General features: G+C 42.5%; 1 protein-coding gene across 1 annotated transcript in view; it reads right to left on the reverse strand.

Annotated features, from left to right (window-relative positions):
- ABCA1 (ATP binding cassette subfamily A member 1) overlaps positions 1-26,542 on the reverse strand; it is a 130,774-nt gene that overhangs the window by 49,012 nt on the left and 55,220 nt on the right. The window contains exons 7-11 of the mRNA XM_077769825.1: positions 25,140-25,316; positions 11,505-11,597; positions 6,337-6,577; positions 4,446-4,585; positions 4,002-4,118 (exon numbers count right to left, since the gene is read on the reverse strand). Coding sequence (XP_077625951.1) covers positions 4,002-4,118; positions 4,446-4,585; positions 6,337-6,577; positions 11,505-11,597; positions 25,140-25,316 — 768 coding nt within the window. The remainder of the gene's footprint in view (positions 1-4,001; positions 4,119-4,445; positions 4,586-6,336; positions 6,578-11,504; positions 11,598-25,139; positions 25,317-26,542) is intronic.

Consider the following 26,542-nt stretch of genomic DNA (forward strand, 5'->3'; position numbering starts at 1 on the left):
CAACTCATTTGGTGGCAAAGCCAGGGTATGAAACATGGACTCTGATTTTACTGCATCTTCCCCCTGCATTATATCATCTTTTGAGACTCAAGCTGTTGACTCTTCATAATGACCTTATCTCTAGACTGAATAAAACAAACCCACTTGTGCTATTTAGTCTGGGGAGACGCTGCCACTGTAAAACCAAGTAAAACTGCAGGATGCATGGATGGCAATGCAAAAGAGACCCGTCTTCCATTTCTCATTCCCTAGCTGATTGGTTTCCCATGTAGATCAACACGGAAGAGAAGGACAAACCAATCTGGTGTTCAACCAGTAGATCCAGAGGCCTGTGGCAGAAGCCTGCACAGTGTGGCCAGAAAGATGAGTCAGCTCCAAATCCAGCTCATGGAAAAGAAGTGGTACAACTACCATCACAGCTTTGTGAGGGAAAGGGAAACTCTAGATCCACTGAAGTGGAATCTCTACAGAGCCAAACACTGCTACTTTTTAAATCACTCTTATTTCCGCTAACAATTTAAGTTTTCCCCCATGTGCTTCATATTTATTATTTTAATAGGAACATAATGGTTTTATGGAGTATATATACTATAATTTCATTAACTATTCCCACCCTGCTAAGAATTTAGCCTATTTCTAATTTCTCACAATAACAATTATTACTACAATAACATTTCCTCTCATACAGTGACTTCTTTCTTTAAATTATTTCCGTAGGATCCATCCATGAGGGTGTATGGATTGGAGATACACAAGATAGCACTTTTTTATGGTTCTTTGCAATTTTCATTTCAAATTACTTTCCTATAGGGAATAACAACTTAATACTGTCATCAGTAAGATATGTAAATATTTTCGTTAACATAATGGATACAGGTTTTTACCTCACAGAAGTTCACAGGGGTATGTTACCAATTCTGAGATGACTATTTGGAGACTTGAACAGGTAAGAACAGAATAAAGACACACGGCATTTGGAGTGAGGCCGCCCTGCTCTGTGTGGCTTCTGAGAAACATGGTTCAGGTGGCAAGACAAGTAAGATGTACCCAGTGAGAGCACTCATCACATGGCCATTCTAGGGAATCTGAGGTGCTCCAGAGCCGTAAGATCACCTTGGGAGCAGCAGTGAGGGAGGGAGCAGTGCCTTGAGACAAAGGAGGCAAAGAGCAGCTCAGAAAGGAGAACAGTTTAGTGTCAGTGGGTTCTACGACTCAACACAGAAGTGCCTCCAGTTCTGGGAGGGAGGAGGGGGACGGGGGTTGGNGTAGCAAGGTAAGAGCTACCACAAAGTAGAATGGTGGTTTCCAGGGGCTAGAAGTGAAGGAAATGGGTAAGTTAAAGGGTACAAAGTTTCAGTTATGCAATCTGAGTAAGTTCTAGAGATCTGGGGCACAGCAGGATGACTACGGTTAACAATACTGTATTGTATATGAAATTTGCTATGTGGTTACTTTGTGAGATGATGGATATGTTAATTAGCTTGATTGTGAGGATCATTTCACAACATATACTACATCAAAACATGCTGTACAGTCTAAATATATATAATTTTTATTTATCAATTATACTTCAATAAAGCTGAAAAAAAGACAAGAGCTATTCCAAAAGAAGTAGAAGCCTCAGGCACCACCTCACATACCAGACACGAGGTGGGTACAGAAGACTGAGTAGCCCAAGTTTGTGGAGTTAGACAAACACTCCTTAAGAGAGAGAAGAAAGGCGATGAGGAGGTTCCTTCGACTTCCACCCACAGGCTGAGGAGTCCCTAAATCAGTGTCTCAAGCTTAACCACCTCTGCACTCCAAGCCTCAGCACCCATGGGCGTACTGGACATCCCCACCATCCATCAGCTAGAAATATTTCCCCCTCCACAATCAAGCAGTTGTCAGGCTTCACCTCCTGCTGATGCGTTGGCTACCTACTTAGATGGTTTCCACTCTGGTCTCCGCCTTCCATCTTTCCACACTTCAATTAACCTACCATATCAGGTTAACGTATCTACATCTCTCCTTGTTTAAAACCCATTCATGATCCCTCAGAGCTTCACGTAAAAGTTCTTGGCTTTACACACAAGGCTTCCAAACCACATGTCATGCCTCTCTCCCTATCCACAGTTCCTACATACATTTCCTATTACACATCCTGTGTTCTCCCAGCAGAATCCCTAACAAATGCCATGCCATGTTTACAAGTGTTTTGTTTTCTCAGAACTGGGAGTCTGTGAGTTGCTATAACATCCAAGCCAAAGTCTCCATCTTATTATGCATATATTAAAATTTTTTATTTAAAAAAAAATTTTTTTTAATGTTTTTTATTTATTTCTAGGAGAGAGAGAGAGAGAGACAGTGTGAGCAGGGGAGGGTCAGAGAGAGAGGGAATCACAGACTCCGAAACAGGCTCTAGGCTCTGAGCTGGCAGTCAGCACAGAGCCCGATGCGGGGCTCGAATCTACGAACCGCGAGATCATGACCTAAGCGAAAGTTGGGACGCTTAACCGACTAACCCACCCAGGCAACCCATATTAAAAATTTTTAAATCAGGGGTGCCAGGCTGGCTCAGTAGGTAGAACACAGGATTCTTCATCATGGGGGTGTGAGTTCAAGCTCCATGCTTCACGTAGAGATTACTCTAAATAAAATCTTTAAAAAATTTTAAATCAGGGGCGCCTGGGTGCCTCAATTGGTTCAGCGACCGACTTCAGCTCAGGTCATCTCACTGCTCGTGGGTTCAAGCCCTGCGTCCGGCTCTGTGCTGACAGCTCAGAGCCTGGAGCCTGTTTCAGATTCTGTGTCTCCCTCTCTCTCTACCCCTCACCTGCTGGTACTTTGTCTCTCTCTCTCAAAATAAATAAACATTAAAAAAAAAATTAAGTCAATCAATCAAGTAGGGGAAGCATCCATCTGCCTACAGACTAAAACTCATGGAGTCCCTACAACAAACAACAGGACCAGGAAGAGGCAAGGACAGGACTATGGGGCTGTGAGTGGCTGGATCATGTAATCCCTTTCAGAGGAGAGACTACTGGAGCCCAACAGAGACCCATCCTTGAAGGGCATGAGTTGTTATTATGAGTCAGCCATAATTCCATATATCCATACAAATTATTTTTTTTCTTACCAAAGTCCCTTAGTTTTTAAAGGCCCCAATTTAAGAATTCTGCATATATAAAAGCACTAGGACAACAAAGATGACTGTAGCTTTCCCATCACTGGAAGGTTTCCTTAGTATTTTTCCCCAAACCCATAGCATCAAGGGAGAGTACCTTTCAGGTAGGTGCCGCCTCTAAAACTGAGCTGCCCTTCTGATCAATGAGGTGTCAAGATAGAAAACCTGGTAAAATCCATTCCTGCTTCTTAATGGCAGCAGAAACAAAAGAAAGAGGCCTCCCTCTCCGTGGAGATAGGAAATAGTCTAACGATTCTCTGACTCAGCCCGAGACAGGGAGGATGTGATTAAATGGCACTCAGGCTCAAACAAAGGAAACATTCTGTTCTTGCTCAAGCTCTTCCACTTTTGAATCCAATGGTCTCTGGAGCACTTATCGCTTTCAAGTGGCTCAGAGCACTAAGGGCAATTCCCCTCAACACCTTAACACTGCTCTGCACTCAAAGAGCACCTTGGGAGCAAGCATCTCAGCCCAGTCTAGAGGTCAGACCAGGCCCTTGCCCCCCTACCTCTGTCGAGACCTACACCAAGATATAGGAAGGCTAAATAAGATGCCATGGTTGGCTTTAGATGAAATGAAAAAGTCAGGGTCCTATAATCATCAATACCAACCCTAGCTAAGCTTTATAGAAAACTGATTTTTGACCACCAGATACATTGATGCTGATATGCATGAAACATCTTATCTGTGCACCATCATCTGCAGCTTGAGCTATGCTTAATACCTCTCATTGGCTAAATGTAGGAATTCTCATCTCCGTCACCTCTGGGAAAGTGACCAGAAACTCACCTCTCTAGAATCAAGCAGGCACACAGTAACCAGAGGGACACTCACCCGAACAAGGTCCATTTCTGGGTTACTCTCCATGAAGGTCCAGATCTTGGGGCTCAGCTCTTCCCACATGCCTTCCAGATCATGAAACACAGCCAGTTCCTGAAAGGTCTTATTCACCTGGAGCCAGGTAGGGAGCAGGGCAGCAGAAAAAAAGGAGAAGAACCATGATATGCAGCCACCCCCTGACAAGATGCTCCATCACTGTCTCCAGTCTTTCCCAACCCCAAGAAGAACCTGCCTGCAGCTATGATTCAAATACCCAAGGCTAGAGAGCCAGCCCTCCAGTCGGCTCTGGCCTGGGCCACACTTGAGGTTCTTATTCTTTGGAAACCACAAAAGAGCCGTAAGTTTCCTCAATATAATCCATTTGAAGCCACCTTCACCCTTTTGCTTATAAATTCTAGGAGGATTCTGGAGAGGGACTTCTGGGCCTGGGCAACTTACCTCGGCCATCACCTGCCTTATGGCTGGAGTGTCAGGTGTATATAGGATCTTCCCAACAAGCAGAGGCTTGAGAGCTTTCCATATGATGCGGGAAAGAGGACTGGACTCCAAATTCTTCATCAAATCATTGCAATAAGGGGCTATGATGAAGACAAAGGCAGATATGCATACGCATGGTCATATACTTGTAGCAACAAGGGCTTTGGAGCTAGCCAGACAGTCCTGAGTTCAAATCCCTGCTCTACCTCTTAACAGCTTTGTAACAAATAGCTTCAGTTGTCTGAGCTTCAGTTTGTTCCTCTGTAAAAATAAAGTTACTATGTACTTGGCAGAGGTATGGGGAGCATTAACAATGTTATATGTAAATTTCCTACAACAATGGTTGACATATAATCAGTCATTTATAACACTGATGGTGGATAAGTCACAACTGAGATGATCTAGAAACACGCTTTCACCATGCATACACCTGCATAACTCTAGATGCAGACTCATTTGTCAGCCCTTGCCAATTTGTTTTCATTGAAAACAGAGAGCTGGATTTAGATTTTTAGTTTTCAAGCAAAAATAAGACATTTCCCTTTAATAGGTCCCATCACAAGTATATGTAGTAAATGTAATAAAACCCCTAACTGGAAAATCCAAAGTTATAATAGACAGCAGGGCTTGATTATCCAGAAGGATTCTTGAATTTTTTTTGTTGTTGTTAATTTCATTCTGAGTTTTTTTAGGCACCAAGCATCCTCTACATGCTGCAAAGAGAATATAATTTTAAAAAGAAAAAGAAAAAGGATTTGCTCTCAGTTGTATCTGCTTTGCAAATGAAAGTTCCCTTGAGTTGACTTGCAAGTGAGGGAGTGGAGTGGATGGCATTTCAGAAAATTGCCTATAATGCCATCCCCTTCAGGCTTGCAAACAACCTGCAATGCCTGGAGTGCTTTGCTCCAAAGAATAAAAGGTTCTTGTGTTACAGTAATGCACAAAAAGCTGCCTCTGCTCAGTGTCTGAAAGAAACACCTGTGGCTGGAAGTGGAGAAAGGCTCACTTGCATCATGTTTTCAAGGAAAAGGATGTCATTGTCTAAAACTGTAACACTGGCTCCTTGCTGCCACCAGGCACAGAACACATATCCCCACAAAACTGCCCAAGTGCAAGAAAGGGATATGGAGTTACAAGGTTCTTTAACACCTCCGTGCAGCTAAGAAGCAAAAACAAACAGCAGATCAAATGCCTGAGGCTGATGGTACACACACCACCATTAACAGCTTTTTCAGAAGCCATGTGATCTACCAGAAAAAAACACAGGGCCAGGTAGATCTGGACTTAACATGGGCTCTTGGGGGGTTACCTCTGGTGTGGTTCTGATCAAGTCACTTAACCTCTCTAAGCCTATAAACTGTGGGGTTATACAACGTTCCTTGCAGTGTTACTGTAAGGGTTAAATGAGATAACTTCAGCAGAATGCTCAGTACACAAGAAATGTTCCCTAAATGTTAGCTTTTATGGTTGTCGTTGTTCTGTAATTCTAAAGTTTTTATTGATTATAAAGCATGCCTGGGAAGGGAAGGAGGAAGAAAAAGAAGATCCTTGATTTCTCTGGGAACTCCCCTCCTCCATCCCCCAGGAAACTGGGGAGGTTGGCTTTCAATCACTCATGCATTTTGATAAACACACGATGTACCTGAGATGTGCCAGGCCCCATTCAAAGAAGTGGGAACAGTCAGCTGATAAGGAAAAGACTCCTCTAGGAGCTCAGTCTGATGGTCAAAGACTCCTAAACACCCAGCACTGGGTCAGCGGATAAGGGTAAGCAGGAGAGAGGAGGGACACAGGACTGAGTCTGGAACTAAGTGGGGTCCTGAGGCCAGGACTGCCATCTGCAGACACTCACTTGTAGAATTGTCATAAAAGGTGCCAGCATCTTCCTCAGTGCCGTTGCCTCCAAAAAGGGCCTTGTAGTTGTTGTCCTCGTACCAGTTGAGGGACTTGATCTTCAGGCCCCCACCCTCGGGATGGCCACACACAATGCGGGACACAGCCTGATAGATCTGGGTGGAGGAGCTGGAGCTGTTCACATTGGTCAGGAACATCACCTCCTGCCGCATGTCACTCCAGCTGTTCATGCTGAATAGCTGGTGCCAGGGACGGGGAGGGAAGTGGGAGGGAAGGTGGGATGGGGAGGGAGGTTCGAGGGGAGAGGGTGGGATGGAGAGGGAAGTGGGAGGGAAAGTGGGATGGGGAGGGAAGTGGGAGGGGAGAGGGTGGGATGGAGAAGGAAGTGGGAGGGAAGGTGGGATGGGGGGAAGTGGGNAGGAGAGAGAGAAGCAGCATGAGCAGGGGAGGGTCAGAGAGAGAAGGAGTCACAGACTGAAACAGGCTCCAGGCTCTGAGCTGGCAGTCAGTACAGAGCCCGACGTGGGGCTCGAACCCTCGAACCGCGAGATCATGACCTAAGCGAAAGTCGGAGGCTTAACCGACTAAGCCACCCAGGCGCCCCGACACATGTTATTTTCTTGACCTCTCCAAAGCCATATCCCAGAACATTTCACATCCTGCCCTCTTAGCCTTGTGACAGGGTTGCCGGAAACTTGTGACTCCGCTGGTGGTCCAGGGTCCAGCAGCAGAGCTACCTGAGAGGCTGTCTGATCTGAGAGGCACATCTAGATCTATCCGACTACAATTCAAATCTGCAGTTTCACAAGATGACCAGGTGACTCCTATGCAAATTAAAGATAGAGAAGCACAAGCTAGAAGTCAGTGAAGCCCCTAGTGATGGGCTTTACTTCCTCTGGATTATCTTCTGGTTTATGGAAGAGAGAGGATGTTTTCTCTCAACAGCCATGTGTTCAAACACATCCATCAGGAACTGCTCATACCCTCCAGCACAGACTCATTTCTAAAACACCTTAAACTTCCCTGTGGAAATGGAGGAGGCCTCTGTCCCTTGGCAGAAAAGGTACTGTGTGTCAAGTCACCATCCCGGACTCAGTTAAGCATCGGGGAACACAAGAAGTGTAAGGTGGGAGACCCGAGGCTGAATCCCAGCTCCATGTCTCATTAGCTCACAGCTTAGAAAAGTCCCTTCTCTGAGGGCCCAGCCTCTCGCCAAGACGATGAAGCTAAACAGAGTGTGGAGAGGGGTTAATGAAGCAGAAGAGAAGGCCCTGCACAGAACTGCCCCTGCACAGGAGGAGTGAGACGCCCCAGCAGCCAGGGCCCATGTCTATGACTTACACCCGACAAGTGCTTTGTCTCTTATACAAATGTTCTCCAGCACCTTGCAGAGGTCTTGCCCGATTGTTCTTATAATTAAATATTTATCAAGCACTTTGCATTTCTACACATTTCACAATAAATCAGTAATGAATCTTCCTTGAAATGTCACCACAAGTTCTCAGTACCCAGAAGACCAAGCCATAGGAGGGCAGAGGGGAGAGGCTAAGGCGCTCTGCCTGTGGACGCCTAGCTTCCGACACCATGGGTCCAGTTTTCCATCACATGGTTCCTCTGTGGAACATGGTCCTTGATGCTGTACATCCTGACTATGCCTTCTGCCTCCGGAAGGAAACCAGGTACTCCAGGGGCAGGTCAGAGGTCACAAACATTTCTCCCTCCAAAGAGGGAGCATCCGACATATACCATAAGAACACAGTTAGTTGGCCAGCTTTTCCTTACTTTATCTTTTCATAACCCGGATGAGGTACATCAACCAGGAAGGCAGAGGCAGCCAAACCACCTTTTCTTTTGTTGGTGGGTGAACAACACTAGAGACTTTTTAATGAAAGTAAAAGCCACTCACGTCTCTTTCCACAGGCTGCCCCACTATCGCCAGGCCGCCATCCTCCAACAGAAAGAACAAATTTCTTCCCATATAAAACCAGCACATCTTTGGACAGAGGCACCAGAATGACTGTTATTACAAACTGGTGGCTCTTCCCAGCACCTGTCTTGGGGCAAATTCCTACTCATTCTTCTACACCTCAGCTCATGCTCCACTTCCTCTGTGAAGCACTCCTGTTCACTGAGAAGGGTGGCCATTCATCCCGCAGCCCACGAAAGATGGGTTTGGGTAATCAGCTCTGGAGGGAATGAATGGCTGTCTGATCGCTTTCCCAAGACACTGCAATGGCCCCTTCTTCTCAGACCCCTGCCTAGTCTCTTCTCAGTGTAATAGCCAGAATGTCAACAGTCTCATACTCTAGGTCACGTCATGTACTCTGTGCTCCAAACCCTCCACTGCCTTCTCATCTCGCTCGACATAAATCCAGCCTTACCAGTTCTGCACGGTGCTCACCCCTCCTTTTCTGACCTCAGCTCTGAGCACTCTCTCACCTGCTCACTGTGCTTTTTTTTTTTTAATTTTTTACATGTTTTATTTGTTTCTGAGAGAGAGACAGACAGACAGTGTGAGAGGGGAGGGTCAGAGACAGAGGAAAACACAGAATCTGAAGCAGGTTCCAGGCTCTGAGTTCTCAGCACAGAGCCTGATGAGGATGGGCTCAAACCCAAGAACTGTGAGATCATGACCTGAGCCAAAGTCAGACGCTTAACATGACTGAGCCACCCAGGGGGCCCTGCTCACTGTGTTCTGACCACACTATCCTCCTTCCTGGGTCTTTAAATACATTCCTTAATCAGAGCCTGCATCAGTACCTTTTTATCCGCGGCCCCTCTTCCTTGGAGTGGACAACATATGGTCATCTCTGCAGGTTCAACTGTCACCTCATCAGAGAGGACTTCTCTAATCACCACCTTCCCCCCCCTACACACACACACCTTTAAAACAACACTTTCTGACTCTGCTTTATTTTTCTTCCTTGCGGTATGCCTGCTATTGCATCATATGTTGCCTGTTTATTTCTATCTTCCACCACGCAAGCTCCATGAGAACAAGAAAGCCAGCGGGCTCGCTGCTGAGACCCTGACATTGAGCAATGTCAGGCACCTGGTAGGGGCTGACAGGTAACTAGGTTGCCAATCTCTGTCCTGCCTTCCCAGTCTCATCAGGCACATCTTCCCTGTCACCCAGATGTGGAGCTCATGCCTGTTCTCACTCACCTAGATCCTCAAGTCCCCATCTCTACCCAATTGCCAGGCCCTATTATTCCAGATTTCCTTCTTTGAAGGGTATCCAGTTTCCAGTTTGAAGTCTAGTCCAGTTTCCATCAGAGCTCATCACACAAAAAGCAGGCAAGAACATGCAGTTTGTAGTCTAACGGTCCTGGGTTCAAATCCCAGGTTTTGCCAATCAACTAACCAGGTGACTGGGCAAGTTGTCCAACTTTTCTGAGCCTTGGTTCCATCTGTAAAATGGGCACAGTAAGACCCATGTGTCACACAAATGATACAGGGAAATTGGGTGAAACTGCATGAATCAGGGGAGGTCCTCAGAAATCATTAGCTCCCCTTTCCTTTCAAGGGTTGCGCTTTGGTCAAAACATCCAACTTTCTTTCCAAACACTGAACAGATACGCACATGCATTTATGTATTAACCTTCTCCCATCTGTCCCAGGGAAATAGCAAGTTAGACAGTAAGTAACTCATGGTCACAGGGACTTGAACGTGTTGCCACTGAGAGGAGTGGGTGGTCCTTGCTTGCTCTGGACCAGGGAGCAAGCCAGGCGCAAGGAGGCAGCTGCCAAGAAAAATAATATATTGCTCAGTTGGAGAGCTTCTGCCTCATCAGCAATGGGGACATCACATGATTTCCATTTTTTTCTTACCCCAGACAAGAGGCAGACCAGTGATATAAGAGAAAACACTGTACCCAAGCGCTAAATTTAGAGACACTCTGCCACGTCAGTCTCTTCTCTGCTTGCTTGAAAGCTGGGAGGGAAGTAGTACAGTGTGTCAGTGTCTGCTAACAGGGTCGAAGAGAAACAGCTATGAATTTGCAGGTCAGTTCCTGTTTTTCCTTCTGCCTCCTGGAAGAACCCCAGGCGACCCAGATTCTCCACCTACAGAAAGGTCACCAGTATTCACAACCAAAAGAACAAATGGCGGGCTGGAAAGGACTTCTCCAAAAAGGGACCCAAAACCCAAGCCTCTTCAGTCAGACGCCCATGAGCAAAATTCAAAGAAAAAAAGAAAACTGAACTAAACGCAATACGTCAAATTATCGACATGTGTTTGATCTGTTTTCCCAAACATCCTTCATTTTCCACAATGAACGTACAATACTTTTATTCTCGGAAAACTAATTTTTGATATTTGAAAAAAGAATTAACAAATACCAAAAAACGATTTAGAGAAGCAACTCAACATAAGGCTGAACCAAGTTCGTGAAGGTTATTTCTATCCAATATCCTGGATATTCAAGCCTGTTTCTGACTGCAACCCCCCTCCCCCACCCCTGGCTCAGCCTCTTACACACTGGGTTCCAGACAGCTCCCCTTCTCCAAGTGTAATCTGAAACAAGGCTGGGCGCCACCAAGGTGAAGCTCACACGGGCCACCAGGCAGAGGAAAGGATAACTGCTTTTGCAAGCGCCTACAGGCTGCCTGATCTTATGAATAGAAGATCGGTCTAACACAATGGTCAATATGCGGACCGGGAAGGCAAACTCAGCTTAATGTTCATTAAGAAAAGACATTCCCAAAGGTGAATCTTAGAGGCCAGGTGTTTACAGGGAAAGGTCTGAATTAGGGGTACACGGTATTCCATTTAGTTCATAAAAAGACTGGCCTTGCTACTGAAAAAAAAATACGGAGAAATGTTTGGCAAGACAAACGCAGTGCATGGATGATGATGGGAAATAGCCTCTTTACCAAGGAGTCATTAACTAGAGGCAGAGAATAACAATGGGACAAAGTTCTAGACCAAGTATCAGGCCTTTAGCCAGAAACTAATTAGCTCTTGAAACATCTCTGCATCTTGGTTTCTTCATCTCTAAAGTAAGGACCTCAAACCAGGTAATTTTTAAGATCATCAATGCTTCTAAAATTGTTTCATGTTTCACATAATATTCAAATCAAAAGGACCCTCCTCCACACCAAACTCGGGTGGAAAAGAGCCATCGTGGATGGTCTGCCTTCTGGTGTTAGAACGACACAACTTACCTCTTGGGCCAGAGTCCCAAGACTATCCAGCAAAGTTTTTGTGGCCTTCGTCAGTTCCTTGCTCAGGATGGGAGATGTATAGTTTAGTTCTGTCTGGAATGAGAAAAAATACTTTGTTTCTAGGTTCAGATGTAAACCTGAACTCTCTATTGGAAATAAACAAATTAATTAAAACCATTCACCATCTTGAGTTTAAAACACAGGAAACCCACTCCTAACCAAAGGCACTAAAATTATCCTAACTGCATGTTTGCAAGTTATTTCAGATAACAATTACTAATCCTTTGATAAGCGCTTTTAAGTAGTATAGAAACGCATATTTAAAACTGTTTGAAGGGCGCCTGGGTGTCTCAGTCGGTTGAGCATCCGACTTCAGCTCAGGTCATGATCTCACATTTCATGGATTCAAGCCCCGCGTCAGGCTCTGTGCTGACAGCCAGCTTAGAACCTGGAGCCTGTTTCGGATTCTGTGTCTCCCTCTCTCTCTGACCCTCCCCTGCTCACACACTCTCTCTCTCTCTCTCTCAGAAATAAATAAAACATTTAAAAAAAATAAAAATAAATAAAACTAGTTGATATGCAATTGATAAAAATATCTCATGCTGGGAATGTGTGTGTGTGTGTGTGTGTGTGTGTCTGTCTGTCCAATGCAACTTTGACCACAAATTCCCAAATCCACAGGATGTACAACAGAAGGACTTCAAGACACAATTTTGTAATGGCTCACAAGAAAGGAAGAAACTGAAGTTTAAAGCTGCCAAAGAGAAATTTGCTCATTCTGCTCAAGTCAGCATTACTTGTAACACTGAGATTTCAAATGGAATGCTTATTTTTATGTCTACTTTTAGACAGTTCTCTGTATTTACTCCTGTGTATATTTACTTGCTGTTATAGACCACCTAGCTTCACAACAAATGTAAGAAAATAATTAATTGGGCCCAAGGAAAAGATAAGTGAGGGCAGCAAACCTAAGCTAACGAAGAAATAACACTGATGCATGGGCTCTGAGGCCAGAATTCCAAGAGCTGAGGAGACTAAAAATTGGGTTCTGGGTTTTCAGTTTTCCAAAAAGAAAAAGATATAGAGCCAGTTTCATCATTTTTATTTGTTAAATAGGAAAAAAAAAAAAGAGTCTTCAGGGAAAATCCATCTTTCCTTGGTGCTTCTATAGGCATCAATTTCTTTAATATCAGAAACCTCTTTAATTTAGAGGAGGCTGGGCTCTTTTGTTATTTGTCTTCTATTGGGGATTGTTGTGAAATCATAACATAGTCTGAGAGGTTTTCCTTTAAAAAGAACTCCAAATACACAAGATGAAGTTCATATCATCACAACCATTATCATATCCAAGCATAATCCTTAATGTATGCTTCTGATAAAATCTGTCTAAAGGTTCTAGGAAAGAATTTGTCCAGCCTGACTCATGAGCTTCCTCTAGAGCAGCTTGGTCATGAGGGTGTGCTTTCCCACACTCCCAGTCCTCAGATGGGCCCATGGTTTCCCTTCACCACTATACTCAGGTAGGTCTCCATGATGCAACTCATGGGTTACGTTAACAACTGGTTCTTCCATTAAGTAATTATGAGCAAAAACAAGTGGGACTTTTTTTTTCTTTTTTACTTTCTTACTTCAGGTTCACACCATAACTAAAGGTTATCACTTTAAAGGCGACTCTACGCAACCTACAGCAAGGAAAACTTACAAACCGAGAGATCTTAACTGGAAGGCGTAGGAGGTGAAATGTTTCTGTGTTTACCATGAGGCCCACAAGATGATGCATGCTCAGGATTATGTAGCAGAAAAATGCCAAGTTAACTCAATGTACATTTAAAAACTTAAAATTTGGGAATTAATCCATCTTTTATAGAGCCTGAACGGAAATAAGAGTCTGAAGACTCTTGCCACTCTGCCCCTTCTCTGATTATGGGGAGCTGGGTGGCTACCAAACCCTGGGCAAATGACTCCAATTCCCCATGCTCCTTTCCACAGCTGTGCTGTGGAGTTCACGATAATGCACGTATCACAGCACTGTAAAGGACAGTCAATCAGAGGTCATGTGCAGAGACCTTACACAGTGCCTGGCACACAGCACATCCTCCCAGTTCTCAGAAATGTCACCCTTGCCTTTCTCTTCCCTTCCTTAAAAGTTTACTGCCAAAACTGAAGGGTTTTCCAGTTCTTGAAAAGGCATACATCCTCCCTTCTGCTTCCTGGCTAGCTCTCCAAGAACTGTTTCTACTGTTGAGGGGTCCACCCTCTGCTAAGCAGAGAGCTACCATTGTCCTCTCAAAGCACATCAGCCACACCCCATGTGCGATTTCTAACATTATACTCTTCAGTGCAAGACTGAGACCTAATTCCTGAAGGCTTGAGATGAAATGCTTCTTTCTTCCTTACGATCCCATTTTTTCTGTGTTTGCAAAACTGAAACAAAAGAGGTTAAGTAGATAAAATATATACTATATTAAGTAATGTCAGTGGATGAAATATAAATATCTATTTATATCTCACTCACACACTCACACACACACACACACACAAACTTGCCCCAAAGCTGACATTTAAATTGAAACACCTGAAGGAAAAGTCATAACCTATGTTTAGGTATATGTGTATATCTATACCTACACAGAGATACGCAAGTATAGGCACACATATATTTATCTTAATGCACATGTATGTGTACCTTCTATTTATAGTGATATTGATTTTACCTTTACAATAGACATAGATTTTTTCTAACTAAATCAATTTAAGTAAAAGGAAATATTGCATTCACATGGTACCAATGGCACTGGACTACAACCAAAATCATGACGGAACGGTGAATGACCAGGTTTCACTGACACAGTGTGGTCTCAGGGAGCTTGTTAAGCATGCAGCCTCCCAACCCTCTGAGACCTACTGATTCAGATGCTAGGCATGTGAGTCAGGAAGCCTCAGGACTTTTTTTACACATAGAAGTTTGAGAAGCACTAAGCCATAGCCCTTGGACAATATTCACTCTTTTTTTTTCACAGCATGCTTTGCACAAAGGTGGTTGTGCATTCCACATCTGGTCAACATGATGCTAACTGCTTTGGATTTGAAGCACTAAAGAGAGGCGAGTCAGTTCACCTGGCCTTGAGTGGGATAGGAGATGGTGCCAAACGCAGAGGAGGCCAGAACACCACACCAAGTAATTGGCTGGGCAGCCACTAAGTACAAAAGACCAAGTCTCTAAAACCTTAGCTGGAACACTGGCTTGTTGTCACCAGTAGCAGTCATCTTTCCCCCGCAGGGTACAGATCAATTGGCAGTTCATGTTGTTTTTAGATTAGGTCTTCCTCACCTGAATGAATATAAACTTGCATAGGTAATGATTCTTTCCATCAGGTTTTTCAACTTAAAGGTCTTAACTTTGGGGCAGGCTTATTCTTCTTGTTTTAAAAGCTACACAATTCAGGAAAATCCATGTGTGCACTGCATGACTGTTTTACCCACGAGCAACACAGTTGATCACAGACCTAAATTTAAGGACTTCATCACATTTACCGTGGATATTAGACCTTTACATATTCAGGCACAAATGCAATCCCGCATCTTATTATGCGGTTGCTGTTAGTGGTCTGAGCTCTGGTTGGTTTAAACTGATTTAGATTTTGGTCTCTAAGAGAAACATTGGCTAAATCCATCCATAAGTGATAGGACAATCAACCTCATTATTAGGATCTCTTTCTACACTAATTGTTGTTTGAGATTAAATGCTCAGTGTTCATGAATGTAAGTATTGGCAACCTATTGTCCATACAAACAAATTCCCACTTTCAAAGATGTGTTGGTGGACTTGCACACAGATGTGGGCTGACATTACAGAGTTTAAAAAGAAGAACACACACAGATAATTCAAACTGAGCACCGTTTAAAGTTCATTTCATCCAGGCACTTTGATCAGGACTTCATTTTACTCTTCTGTGCTTGGACATTCTAAAATACATGGAACAGACTAATGAGAATCTGCAAACTTAATAATAGTGTTGCTGAAACTAGTCCTTCATGTAAGAAAACTTAATATTTTCCATTTCACACCTCTATGTAAACTTAAGTTCTTGGTAGATTACAGAGCTAAAAGTAAAAAATGAAACTTACAGATACATAGCAGAAAATGTACTTATGAACTTAGGGTGGGGAAGGCCTTAAAATATAAAAAGTCCAAACCACGTTGGCAAAATGACTCCAACATTTAAAAGCAGAAACTAGGCACCAAAAGATACCATAAACAATGTGAAAAAATAAGCCATAGATGAATGAATTTTTAAAAATTTAGGTATAGAGGTACCTGGGTGGCTCAGTCAGTTAAACGTCCAACTTCAGCTCAGGTCATGATTTCCTGGTCCATGGGTTTGAACCCCACTTAAGGCTCTATGTTGACAGCTCAGAGCCTGGAGCCTGCTTCGGATTCTGTCTCTCTCTGCCCCTCCCCCACTCACACTCTGTCTCTCTCTCAAAAATAAACATTAAAAAATATTTTTTAAATAAAATAAAATTTAGGTATTAAAAGGGAATACCATGCAGCAGTTAAAATGAATCAAATGCCACATGTATCAATACTGATAAATCCCAAGAACAATGCTGAGTGAAAAAGACAAGCTGCAGATCAATATGTACATTTATACAACATGAACACTACAAACCACTACCGTATAATGTTATTAACAGAATGCAAATACATATACATGGTATCAGGCATAAAAACATGGAACTCCAGGATCGTGATTACCTCTGAGGAAAGAGATGGGGATACACACGTGGCACGGACGATACCTGTCATGTTTTCTTTCTTGAAAAGGAATCTGAAGCAAGCAAGGCAAATGATGGATGATGATACAGGGGTGTTCTTTATAACTATTCTGTGCCTTTTTGTAAGTTTTTACCTATTTCATACTTTTCTTTTTAATTAAATGAAAGATAAAAGAGGGAGAAGGAGGAAAGGACGGAGAGTGGGCAGGAGTGAAAGAAGAGTGAAGAGTGTAAGTTGGCTTGACTACCTATCAAGCCATGGAAGATGTCTAAATTCCCTAAATAAAATTAACCCCAGCAAACATGCCCTAAAACCAAGCCACAAAATGAAGTCTGAGAACCATGTGCCTACACATACTATTAACTGTGGTCTCCTGCTAATACCTGACAAAGGCAGCCAGAGCTTGCCAACAAGTATTTCCAAACAGTTCCAGTAAACAATTTACAGTTTGGAATTCCTACTATTCTACTATTAGTTTCCTAAACAAAAATATTCCCTTGGCTATGAACTCCTGTAGGTCCCCCACCGACCTCAGGAAGCAAGTGATTTTCATATATGAAAAAAGAGAGGGTAAGAGCAAAGATAAAACCTTCAGCAAGGGACTATATGACCTGTGTGAAGCTAACCAGAATTCATGTATTATGCGTTATTTTTAGGTCATAACTCAATACTGTAATATTACAGGAAGAACAGACAAATGCGTATTGTATTACTCAAAGGCTCCCACCCATTTCTGCAAAATGTGTTAATCACAACAAGGCAACATTGCCTAAAATCATGACATTATGGAGCGCTGGCCCAAGAATGACAAAGGCCATTGTGCCCCGTCTTTTCTGGGCCTGACAGATGATTTCATTATAGTCTTTCATCCAACTAGCTTAACTAAATTGTAAAGGACTGGAAATTAAAAAGGCAGTAACCTGGCAAAGACAATTTGACTTTAGTTTCTGAGCTGGTGTTTTATTTCAACTCAGCATTCAACATAGTTCCTACCACAGAGTAAGTTGGCACCCAGGAAATGTCTATGGAAGAAAAACCGAAAGCAAGAGAGAAGCCCAAGAGATGGTCTGGTAGGAGTCCTGCCTCAAAGGGCATTTAAATTCACCTCATCAAATAACCCGCCCCCTGGAATCTTTGGGTGGGTTCCCTTGTTCTAAGGATGAGATCCAATGGTCTCAAAGTTTACCTCAATTCATCTGTGGTCGCCTCCACAGTATCATCTTACGGTTCCTTTTCCCATCAAGTTCCCCATAGCTCCATCTGCTTCCCTATAAACTACAATCATGTGCAATTCCCCTATATACCACCTTTATACACAAACCATGTCAAATGTCTGGAACTTCTTCTCCCTGTTCTTTACCTGGGTAACTTTTATTCTTTAGGTCCCAACTTAACATATGCTTTTTTCCTAATCCTCAAAGACTGGGTTAGGAGGGCCCCATCAGGGCCTGTGTAACACCCAGCAGAGGATGCATGTTCTCGATTCCTGGCCTGTCCCATCCACTGCCTAGCAGCAGGGAAACAAAGCCTTGCTTACCACTGCCTCGCTGGCCCAGTGCATGGCACAGACCAGAACTTAATATTTGCTGAATGAATTAACTTAAGTGTTTACTTACAGATCATCACTATACAAAATAAAGACTGGGAGAGAATATTATTAATGCATCAGAAGCCACAGCCAAATAGAAACAGAAGACAGAACATCTGTGAAATTAAGTATAATTGAAAACTTCAGTTTACGAAAATCTTATCCTCATCCAAATTTTTCAGGGTCTCTACCACCAAATAATGTGGGTGTATATGTATTTGAATAAGATTTTTAATATAACGCACAATTTTATTTTCCTCCTGCAAATGCATGTTATGATGGGTTCATTAGGCCTCCCTTAAATTCTCTTAAAGTAGGCTAAAAATCTCTACTTCACTTTACTGTATTCAGAAAATACGACTCAGGGCTAGGACTATATGTTTTAGTTCAAACTGAAAATAAACAAGTAGGCTAAAAATCTCTACTTCACTTTGCCATATTCAGAAAATACGACTCAGGGCTAGGACTATATGTTTTAGTTCAAATTGAAAATAAATAAGCCAGCTACCAGGCACAAAGACTACATTGCCCAGAAGACATCCTATCTCTTTTCAATGATTTACATGACAATGAAGTTTTCCTTTGAGGAACATTTTAATATCTCTTGTCAAAGTAGGGGACTATAAAACTCCTGTCTGAGGGAGGAACTACTCTTTTAAAAACAATCCAACAATATAAATATTAACTTTTAAATGTGATGTGTTTAATGCATTAACATAACATTTTTTGCAGTTTCTAAATGGTTAAATACATCTACTATCACAGAATTCAGGACCAAAAAAATAAAACCTAAACCTTTATTTAAGAAATAGAGTGCATTATGTTAAGTGAAGTAAGTCCATCAGAGAAAGACAAATATCAGATGATTTTACTCATATGTGGAATTTAAGAAACAGAACAGATAAACATAGGGGAAGGGAAGGAAAAATAAGATGAATACAGAAAGGAAGACAAACAATAAGAGACTTTTAAATACAGAGAACAAACCATGAGTTGTTGGTAGGGTGTTGGGTGGGAGATGGGCTAATGGGTGTTGGGCATTAAGGAGGGTACTTATTGGGATGAGCACTGGGTGTTATAGGAAGTGATGAATAACTAAATTCTACTTCTGAAATCATTATTACACGACGTTAACTAACTTGGATGTAAATTGTTAAAAAATTAATTAAAAAAAAAAAAAAAGGAACCTAATGTCCCAGGCGGGAAGGGGGGGGGGGGGGGAGAAGAAGAGTGGCACTTTTCAAGGAAGAAATAGTATAACTGAGGCAAAAACGTCTATACAGGTAGAGTTGAATAGTCCTATTAACACTCTGCTGCTAAATTCACCTATTTAGCTCTGGTTATGTGCTCCCCTTTGTCTATAGAAATTAAGTAAACACACAGTCTTGAGAGTCAATCCTTGAGGTATGCCATTTACCATTTACCAAATGATAAGGATTGCAGCTGACTGCCAGGTGAAAGCATGTACTGAAAACAGGGGGGGCAGTACCATCAAACAAAGCCAAACAAAATCTGATACCTCCTATAAACATCTGAGTTTTATGCAGAAGACAGCAGCTGTTTTCTCCTACCAAAAAAAAAAAAAAAAAGCACACACACACAAAACCTCACACAAATGCTTTAAGGGCTGGATGTGATAAGTTCAAGTATGTAGCCCCAAAAAAGAATGAGCCAAGACCCATCTATATTCTAAGTCTTTGTCTAAGGATCAAGAAGACACTAAACAAAGAGCTTTCAGGAGAAGAATGACTTTGTTCACCCCTTCTCCATCTGTCCCTTCAATCTATACACAGCCCAGCTGTGAGATCACTGGTCTTTTAGGGACCTCAGGGCACCACTCACTTTACCTCCTTTGTCCCATGAACTTAGTTCTGTCTTTGCAAGAATATGCTGCATGCATCAGAAGACATGTGAACAGAACTCTTTTGTTCTATAGAAACAGAACTTTCCCTTTCAGGGTAAAGGTATCATCAGAGGTCAAGACGATCTAACCACATGGTTGTGCGGTACCCAACTTGCTACTAAGATGGAGAGAAGTCCCTATGCCTGTCCTTCCTAACTCAAGAATCAGATACCTTTTTCATATCACCAAGACAATGATGAGCCAAGACCAGAAGGGAAGCGTACCTAATCCCACAGTCTTTCCACCAAGGCGCACAGTGTCCCAGGCTGGCAAAGTTTGTTGTCAGGGCACTGCTGGGGATTCATCAGTGAAACGGATGGGAGGACAGCCCTCACTCTACAAATCTAGGACCTGTGAAGGATTCCTCAATTTTCCAATGTCAGCCTGAAAGTTGGTTCTCAGTGCCCACTAGAATGAAAGCTCCGCGTGCACTTGTTTGCCCTGTTTGTGGCCGAAGCTCTGGTGCCTTACAACAGTCTTGTAAGTCGCGTCTTGTTCAGGGACGTTCTACTTCCCAAAGTCACTGCTGTCTTTGGTTTGTGCATTAAAAACCATGATGGGTAGTTTTTATTATGCTTTGGAGTCACTCTCAGAATATAGGCAAGAAAATGTACAGAGCTGAAGAGGGGTTAATAAAAAGCCAAGAGCACTGAGGAAACACTTCAAAGATATAATGAAATACACCTTTCAGTTAAAAGACATCTGTGGCAGGATGAGTGCCCTCCCCAAAGCAGTCCACATCCTAGTCCCTGGCACCTGAATATGTTAGATCACATGGGAAATTGTGCTTTTTCAGATATAATTAAGGTTACAGACCTTAAAAATAGGGAGATTATCCTAGATTATCTAGATGAGTCCAATCTAATCACACGAACTCATAAAGGGGCAGAACTTTCTCTGGCTAGAAGCAGAGATGTGGCAGAGAAAAAGAAATTTAGAGCATGACGGGGTCTCAACCCACTGTGGTTGTAAAGGGGGCCACATGAAAATCATGAGAAGGAATGCTGGCAGCCTCTAGGACCAAAGACCTACCTCTAGCTGTCATCCAGCCTGGAAACAGCAACCTCAGCCCAACAACTGCAAGGAACCGACTTCAGCTAACAACCTGAATGAGCTCAGAAGCAGAGGCATCCTCAGAGCCTCAAAAAAGGAATACAGCTCTTGTTAACCCCTTGATTTTAGTCTTGTCCAACAATAAGGAATAGGCCCAGGTGAACCACACTGTATCCAGACTTCTGGCTGACAGGATTATAAACTAATAAATTCATGTTGTTTTTAAGCTGCTAGGTATGTGGTTATTTGTTACAGCAATTAAAAACAAAACTAAACAAAACACACACAATCAGCAAGGACCCTGACAAGAGAAGCAAATAAATCCCTCTGGCCAAAATTTGCTGGTCCACTAATATGGCTCCTTCTTGCAGTCCAAAACAGATTGGAGGTTACTGGAAGGCAGCAGAAAGAAGCCCCCACACAGATTTCTCCTGTCTGGGAAAGGTTGGTCCTACTTCAGGAACGACCCACAAGGAAGGCAAGGGGAAGTACACCTGCCCAGCCAACTGGAACAGCCAAATCCACCTTGCTGAGCAATGAGACAAAAGAAGTCACTGCTGGGGCACCTGGGTGTCTCAGTTGGTTAAGTGTCAGACTTCAGCTCAGGCCATGACCTCGCAGTTCAGGAGTTTGAGCCCCATGTTGGGCTCTGTGTGGACAGTGGAGAGCCTGGAGCTTGCTTCAAGTTCTGTGTCTCCCTCTCTGCCCCCTCCCCTACTCACACTCTCTCTCTCAAAAATAAATAAACACTTAACAAAAAAAAATGAAGTCACTGTTTGATGGCTACAATCCCCTCCTAGAGGCTATCATCTCAACAGTACAAGTACTACAAATACAAGTCCCCTTCATAAATGCATGTATCCTGGAGATATATTTCATGTATCGACCTATCCTTGTACTCATCACAAGCCATCTTTGTGAGGATCTCAGTGGAGTCCAGCTCCCAGAACACACCTGACACATAATGAACTCAACATAGTTCAATAAATGAATAGGTTTTTAAATTAGAAGAATGCCTAATGGAAACCACTATTAATCCCAGAGAACTTTAAGGATGCAATAGAATTCTGACATCCAGAGTTCATTTTCATGCAAGGTATAAATAATTGAGGTATACTCATGAATAAGAATCTACAGAGTAAGAAGTCTTGACAATATCAAAGAAAAGAATTACAGTTTTCACTGAAATATTCTTCAAGGCTACTTTTGGTAGGACGGATACCTAACACAGAAAAAAACTATCATGCCAGCAATTGCCTTCATCATGAAAAGTTCTATCGATGATTAACTTCTATTTATTGAACACCTAATGCATGCCAGACCCCTTGTCATGCTCTTCATATGCATGACCAATAATCACAACAAAGTGTAACCAGACATCTGTATATAAAAGAAGAGGAAACTGAGGCTTACTGACAATTTATCTAGGATCACACAACTGGTAAACCTGCTGAGGCCCCATCTGAACCCAGATGAAGCTGACCTCAAGCCCATGTCCCCGGCTGCTCTGCCACACTTTCCCCCTCTGTTGTCAAAACCCTGCTGTCCAGAGGTCATCAGGAAACAGAGGAGGCCCAAGAGAAAGAATACTCTTGGCTGAAAAACAGGGAAACATCCACACCACCACCACCAGCAACAAAAAACAAGCAACAACAACAACAACAGAAAAAAGAGGAGGAATGTTTCAAAAAAAGGTCTTCCCTGAAAATTTGCTTTGGGTACAGAAACACAAGTTGACACCTCAGTTTCTTTCCCCACAACGATGGGCCTGGCACCTGCTTGCTGCTCCTGTTTTGTGTCTTGGCGTGATTAACTGCCCATGTGCAATGATGTTGCAGGTCACATTCATCCACCATCAAAATGGCTGATATGTCAACAAGTAGTAGGAGTAAAAGGCTGCTTAAAATAAATCAAAATATCAATTTCAGTGCTTCAATTAAGGCCCTGTTTAACTTGAGAAATGAGAGTCACCTTTCAAACTGTTTGGAAGTCGGGCGCCTTGGGTGGCTCAGTCGGTTAGGCATCTGACCTCACAGTCTGTGGATTCGAGCCCCGCGTCGGGCTCTGTGCTGACTGCCAGCTCAGAGCCTGGAGCCTGTTTCAGATTCTGTAGCTCCCTCTCTCTCTGACCCTCCCCTGCTCATGCTAGCTCGCTCTCTCTCTCTCTCAGAAATAAATAAAACATTTAAAAAACTATTTGGAAGTCATTTTATCCCAAAGGTAGCCTCCAAAACCACCTTTCCACACTATATATTCCGATTCAAGAACCTCAGCTTCTGACTTTACGGAGAGAGATATCTCAGCAACAGTAGACAGGCAGGAGCAGAACTGGAATGCTCCCTGGGCATAAGAAACGTGCAAAAAGCATATGGCAGCCACCTTAATCACTATCCAATCACAAACCAAATGATGTAGAAGGCACAACCACAACACGAAGGACTGCAATGTAGCTGACAGTTTGATGGTGTGTGTCCATGTACCCAATCGTGCCAACCCTCCCAACCAGGGAGGGATTTTCGGTTGAAACATAAGCTAGTGATTGTCAGATCACGAAGGCTGTGCTGTCATTCTACTTGGAGTCTGATTCAGACATTGTGTGAGTGGAGGAATTTTCTGGGTTGTGCACAAAGTAAGTGTTTAATGATTAAACAGGAATGTAACAATGAATGGGCACCAATATAAATTACTAGGACTTCTAAAAGTACCTATATTTCCAAAATTTGCATCATTCTAGCTGAAAGGGTGAACATTTCTGTCTTATGATGAAATAAAGCAAAACAGCCAAAACTGTACAAGGAATGGTCTACCATTTATAATCATCTTTCGCCCTGTATTTCTCACAATGCAACAAGTGCCAACAGGCTACATGTCTGTATAAATGAGCTTATGTAGCCACAGAAACCAGTTATCTGGGACTGCAAACATTTCCATTCAGAAATATAGATCTTATTTGAAATTATACTATAGAAATATTAACCAATAGAATACTAGACCATTGAACAAAGCAACTCAGGTTTGTGTGTTTTTTTAACTGAAACAGAAAATACTACTACTAGAATAAAACAAAAACAGATCTTGAGCATTAGGCCCACCCCCTCATACCAACTGGTTTGCCATCAACCTGGCCACAAAAAAAAAAACTTACCAATTTTTCCTACTACTTACTCAGGCAGAAGCTGCAGCATCACAGAGTCAAGGAGGATAAAAAAAACCTCATTTTTTTTAAGTTATAAAAAAAAAAATTTGTTTATTTATTTTGAGAGAAAGAGAACAAGCAGGTGAGGGGCAAAGATATAGAAAATCCCAAGTAGGCTTGGCACCATCAGCACAGAGCCCCCACATGGGGCCTGAACTCACAAACTGTGAGATGGTGACCTGAGCTGAAATCAAGATTCAGGCGCTTAACTGACTAAGCCACCCAGGCACCTCAAAGAGGATTCTAGTACTCTCGGGAGAACGGATCTCCCTATAAAGATACCAAGCTTGCGCAAAGTCCCAGAGGATTCTGATTTCTTCTTATTATAATGAGGAACATCTCTTTTCAGGCACATCTTTCCAAGGCTCACTCTCTCATATTAAGAGATTCTACTGACAACTCAGAGTGCTATCTGGTGAGTAAGAAACTGGAACACTGGATGCTAAATGATGTTGTTAAGAGGCAGGTCATAAGAGCTCTCAAAAACCCAAAGAAATCCACTGGTTCTACCACTAAACACAACTCTCTGCTCAGGTTCATCTGTATTCTTTGATGAAGAATAAACATGTATACTCTCAGACTGCTTCTCTGAACTATTGATTCCTAGGCTGATCAGACTTCATTTCAATTTCTTTTTTCTGTACATGTAATTTTGTCATTGGTTAATCTAATGATTATGGGTGCTTCCATCCAATTCCAAGGTTCTCCCACTGTGACAGCTCACAGGGTCTCCTTGTTGAAATGCTTTTTAAGAATGGATGTCCATCTTCCCATCAAGATTTCTGAGACTTTTTTTTTTTAATCAAATGAACTCTAATAATCTCAAATTACATTATTAAAAAACAACAACATAAAAAATAGGTTTTCTCTGATTGAAACAGGCACAAGGGACCTTGGGTCTTGACTCAGCCATACCCAATTCATTACTCCCCCTTTTATCCTTTAGGAAAAAGCCCAGAAGTTTGAAAGAACAGAATACGACTGAGCTAAATTATCTCTCAAACTCCCAGCCAGCCTTATATTTCCACAAAAATAAAGTTATATTGTCCAGGGAAAATGTTCACATTCCAAAAGCATTAGTGCTTGAAGCTTCTCCACACAGCAAGCATACTCACAAGGATTGGCCTCAGGATGTCCATGTTGGAACGGAGTACCTGCTCCGCTGCATCCAGTTTCTCCCTTGGCAAGCTGCAAAGCGTGGAAACTTCTTGGTCACCAAGTTGAATCACCTTTTCTAATTCTGATCCACTGCACAGATTGGTCAAATGTAACTGGTAGCCTTGCAACAATACCTGGAAGCATTTCATGCAAAAAGAGTCAAGGGAAACTGGATTAAGAAGATGGGGTGGTGGGCAAGTACAGCTTTGAAGAATAGACACCATTGCAACAGTCCACTGCATCAGATCTCTTTACCCAACTTTGGAATGTATCACGGCACAATCCGACAGAAAACTTAAAGCCTGAGTGTTTGACTCATCATCTCCCATACTCTTGTCCTTGTGAAGGGAAATCTTGAGTCCAACTCTTTTTTTCAAAAGTGGGACGCATGATTCAGTAAATAGGAATTAAGGGTCCAAACTCCTGAAACCACTTTAATAAAAGTGGTTTTTTTTTTAAAATAAAATTTTAAATAAAATTTTTTAAAATAAATAAAATAAATTTAAAAAACCCACTCTCATTATTTTGGAACTTAAGAGATCTTAAACTGGGGTTGGACCAAATTATGAAGGAAAAAAAAAAAGCATCCATATTATTTATTTATTTGTAGGTATGGCTATTTCACTGATCCAAAAAACTATGTTGAAGCAATTTCTGAATTTGGAACTCTTCATTTGATTTGCCCCAGGGCAGAGTACCAGAAAGCTGAGCCTCTCTGTCATCTCATTGAAGCCCAATTCCAGGTCACTCTTAGGTATTCATTACAGCAGAGCCCTGGAGAGCCTTTCCTCAGCCATATTTTGTTTACTTAATTAGCTTTTCTGAGCCTCAATGAACTGCCCTTCTTCATACATGGTCCTTACTGTCCAATTAGACAGTAAATTCACTAAGAGGAGGGGCTTGGTTTTCTTGCTCACTTTGTGCCCTTGGTGCTGAAACATTATTGACAGTAAATATTTGTGGAATAGATGGATGATGCAGACTCTGTATTACTCCATTATTACCTCTCCTGTTAGTTTAAATTAGTGCAGCGTGACCTGCTTGAAGTGCAATCTAGAATGAGTGATGAGCCAAGAGCCTCTCCAGGCCTATGCAGCCTTCTAATGCTACAGGGCAGTTGGCCTGACATGGTGTCCATTAAGTTTTCACCTAATGCCAGACACGCAAGTTTTCCTCCTTTCTCGAAGTAGCCATTGCTGTCAGCCTACCTTCAGTATCTGTGTTTGAGAGCACTGACCACAGAGAGATGCTAATACCATGCAAGGACCACCTCCATGCGTAGGATGCTCCTTATTTTAAACTGACCTGATGTGACAGAGATGAAATTGGCAGGGGAAAATGGAAATTGTGCTAAATGCAA

Source organism: Crocuta crocuta, unplaced genomic scaffold (genome assembly GCF_008692635.1).
Source record: "Crocuta crocuta isolate KB4526 unplaced genomic scaffold, BGI_CrCroc_1.0 scaffold95, whole genome shotgun sequence".
In the NCBI taxonomy this organism is placed as follows: Eukaryota; Metazoa; Chordata; class Mammalia; order Carnivora; family Hyaenidae; genus Crocuta; species Crocuta crocuta.